Source organism: Limulus polyphemus, unplaced genomic scaffold (assembly GCF_000517525.1).
Source record: "Limulus polyphemus unplaced genomic scaffold, Limulus_polyphemus-2.1.2 Scaffold723, whole genome shotgun sequence".
In the NCBI taxonomy this organism is placed as follows: Eukaryota; Metazoa; Arthropoda; class Merostomata; order Xiphosura; family Limulidae; genus Limulus; species Limulus polyphemus.
Window position 1 is genome coordinate 47,981 of NW_013666333.1, and position 2,751 is coordinate 50,731.

Genomic DNA, 2,751 nt, shown 5'->3' on the forward strand with positions numbered 1-2,751 from the left:
CTCACGATGCCCCAAAGGATCAACCAACTCCACGAAGCGAAAGGAAGATCTACTAGATATTAATTAAATTATAAATATATCAATTCATGTGAATATAACTGAAAAATTAATTTTTCCTGAAAAGGTGGTGTCTATTTACTTGTGACTACGCTGTGTATAAGGAAAATGCTAAGTGAATCATGAGTTTTATCTAACAAATATATCTCTATATATTGGAAAATCACTAGTTAAGGTTAATAAAACATGTATTTTTATGTTATCATCTTTTAACAGGCAGTTATAAATTAACTGAAGCAATGGTTTTAGTTATTTATCCAATCTGAACAATTAGAAATTGTTGTTGTGTTTCAAGCAAGTTTGAATTTTCACAAGTTTTCTTTACAGTAGTAAATTTTTTTATAAATTTAAATTATTATCTGTTAAATAGTATGATCTCAACACATTCTGTGCTGTTCACAATGTAACACTCAGAATCTGATGCATCTACTTATAAACTTACATATACAATTCTGTTCACACTGGTAGGCTACAATTTATACACCCATTTCTATTTAAACATAGAAAACAAATTACACATCCAGTTCTATTCAGAAATCTGTATTTTAAACTTTGAAATATTTCAACCTTGTAATGCAATTTACTGGTAAAAATGTGAAGATATATGCCACATACTGAACCATCTGCTTGCTTTGTAACTAACTGTTCCTGCAAAGTTCTTTCAGCATCAAGGTGTTTGCACTGGTCATACCAAATTGTCTCATGCAGGAGGGGATGGGTCATGTTGGCTCCTGCAAAGGATGTTCTCACTGAAAAAAAAGAAAAAAAAAGAGTAATTATTATCAAATATTAGAACTAGTAAAAAATAACTACTTAAGATGTGTTGAATGTACTTAACTGTGTGAAGGCTAATGGAAACTTGATTTGAACATATCTATGGAATATCCCAGGATTTAATGAACCAAATGTTATAGCTGAAAACTAAAAACCATGAAGGTCAACTTAAGTGTATTTTAGTCCTTAAGTTACAGACTCATTTTATACCATTTTTTTGTTTTTTATACTGATGAGGGGTCCACATTTAATAATTTTGTTTTTGCCTGTTACAGCTAGGACTATTGGATGAAATCAGTTCTATACACATTACAAAATAGACCCAGCAGTAATTATTGGAATTAATTATGATATTGAAGATATTTAGTTTATATATTTGTGTGAATTATGTTATTAGAGTCCTTGTAACTTACAGAATAATTTGGTGAATAAATGGTTTAGAAAAATGTATTTAACAAGCAGTTGGGTCACTTTGGTAATTCTATGGCTAATTTCAGTTTCACGGACTTTGTTAGAAAGCATATGACACTCAGTTAAGATTATTTTAAAATTTAAGTGCACAGTAATAATAATATTATTATATGACATAATGATCAGTCACTTAGATAATACAATAATATTAAATACCATATTAATCACTTCAATAATTTTTACTTTAGCAAACCTTACTAATATTACAATAGTATGAAGCCATATCAAACTTGGTTCAAATTGAGTTTCCTCAGTTATTTCTTGTATCTTATTCAAATTCCACTTAAAATATATATCTCACATGTAGTAGATATGAATATTTTACTATTTTTATATATATGTAATTTGCTGACCTTACTGATGTGAACCTTGCGAGAGCATACTCTACACACTACCCAAGTCAGTAAAACTGTTCACCATTTCAACTAGTACTAGTATTAGATCAAGAGGTTGTAACACATAATATTGAATTATATGATAACACATTTTTAATTAACTCATGTCACCGTCTAACAATAAAGTATCTAATCATTAATGTTAATAATATTAGTTGCATTTAAAATATCCGTTAACTATTGTTAAAACATTAATGTAAATTGTAAAACTATGTGACATGAAAGTGAAAGGCATAACGAGTGCACTTAACGGGCACTTCAAAAGTACCCAGTAAATGCGGGATATTTCACTACTAGTACTAGTACTACTTTAAATTTATTGATAATTTAGATTTACTGAATTTTAGCGCAAGTTATAAGAATTATATTCACACTTTTAAATTTAATGAAAGTTTTATTGAATTTGAAGTTCAATTATTATAGTTCGCTTACTTTGTTATTTTTAATTCTAAAGCTTTTTGAATCAGCATACATATATAATCGATTATTTTTTAACGTGGATTATTAGTTTTTCGTTCTACTAAGTACTAGTGAAGTAGTGTACAGCTTGCCGAAACTGTAAATTTATGTAAATCAAAAGTCCAGTATCTGTAAATTATTCAAATATTTTTATACTTTAATGGCTTATAACACGCAAAGTGTATCTAACTTACATTTATGGGATAAATAAATGCTGTTAATGATCAAAATATATTAATTTTGTTTAGTTATTAATTACTCAACCATACCTCGACAACGTGACGAAGTGGAAAGAAAACGTGTTGAAGCACAGTATAGATGTCGCTTATTCCTTATTCAGCATATAAATCATGTTGGAATTTAAGTCCTATGTAATCATACTAATTTTCCTAGAAAATGTAAATCATTAATTCTTATTACAAATAAAGTAGCAATAAAAGCTCAAAAACCAAAGTTAATAAGAGTAATTATAGCATCAAGTTTTCGAAGAGAAAGAACAAAATAAATAGCATTTCTCTAAATGCACATGAATCAATTACACGGAGAGGTAGGAAGTCGGTATCTGATATGTGATGAGTAAAGCTACCAGAATTTT

The 2,751-nt window shown here is 28.4% G+C and overlaps 1 protein-coding gene across 1 annotated transcript in view; it reads right to left on the bottom strand.

Moving 5' to 3' along the window:
* LOC106460177 (elongation factor 1-delta-like) overlaps positions 1-2,499 on the bottom strand; it is a 29,219-nt gene extending 26,720 nt beyond the window's left edge. Inside the window, 2 exon segments of the mRNA XM_013919863.2 lie at positions 673-806; positions 2,426-2,499. Coding sequence (XP_013775317.1) covers positions 673-780 — 108 coding nt within the window. The 5' untranslated portion in view covers positions 781-806; positions 2,426-2,499.
* Positions 2,500-2,751: the final 252 nt, after the last annotated feature.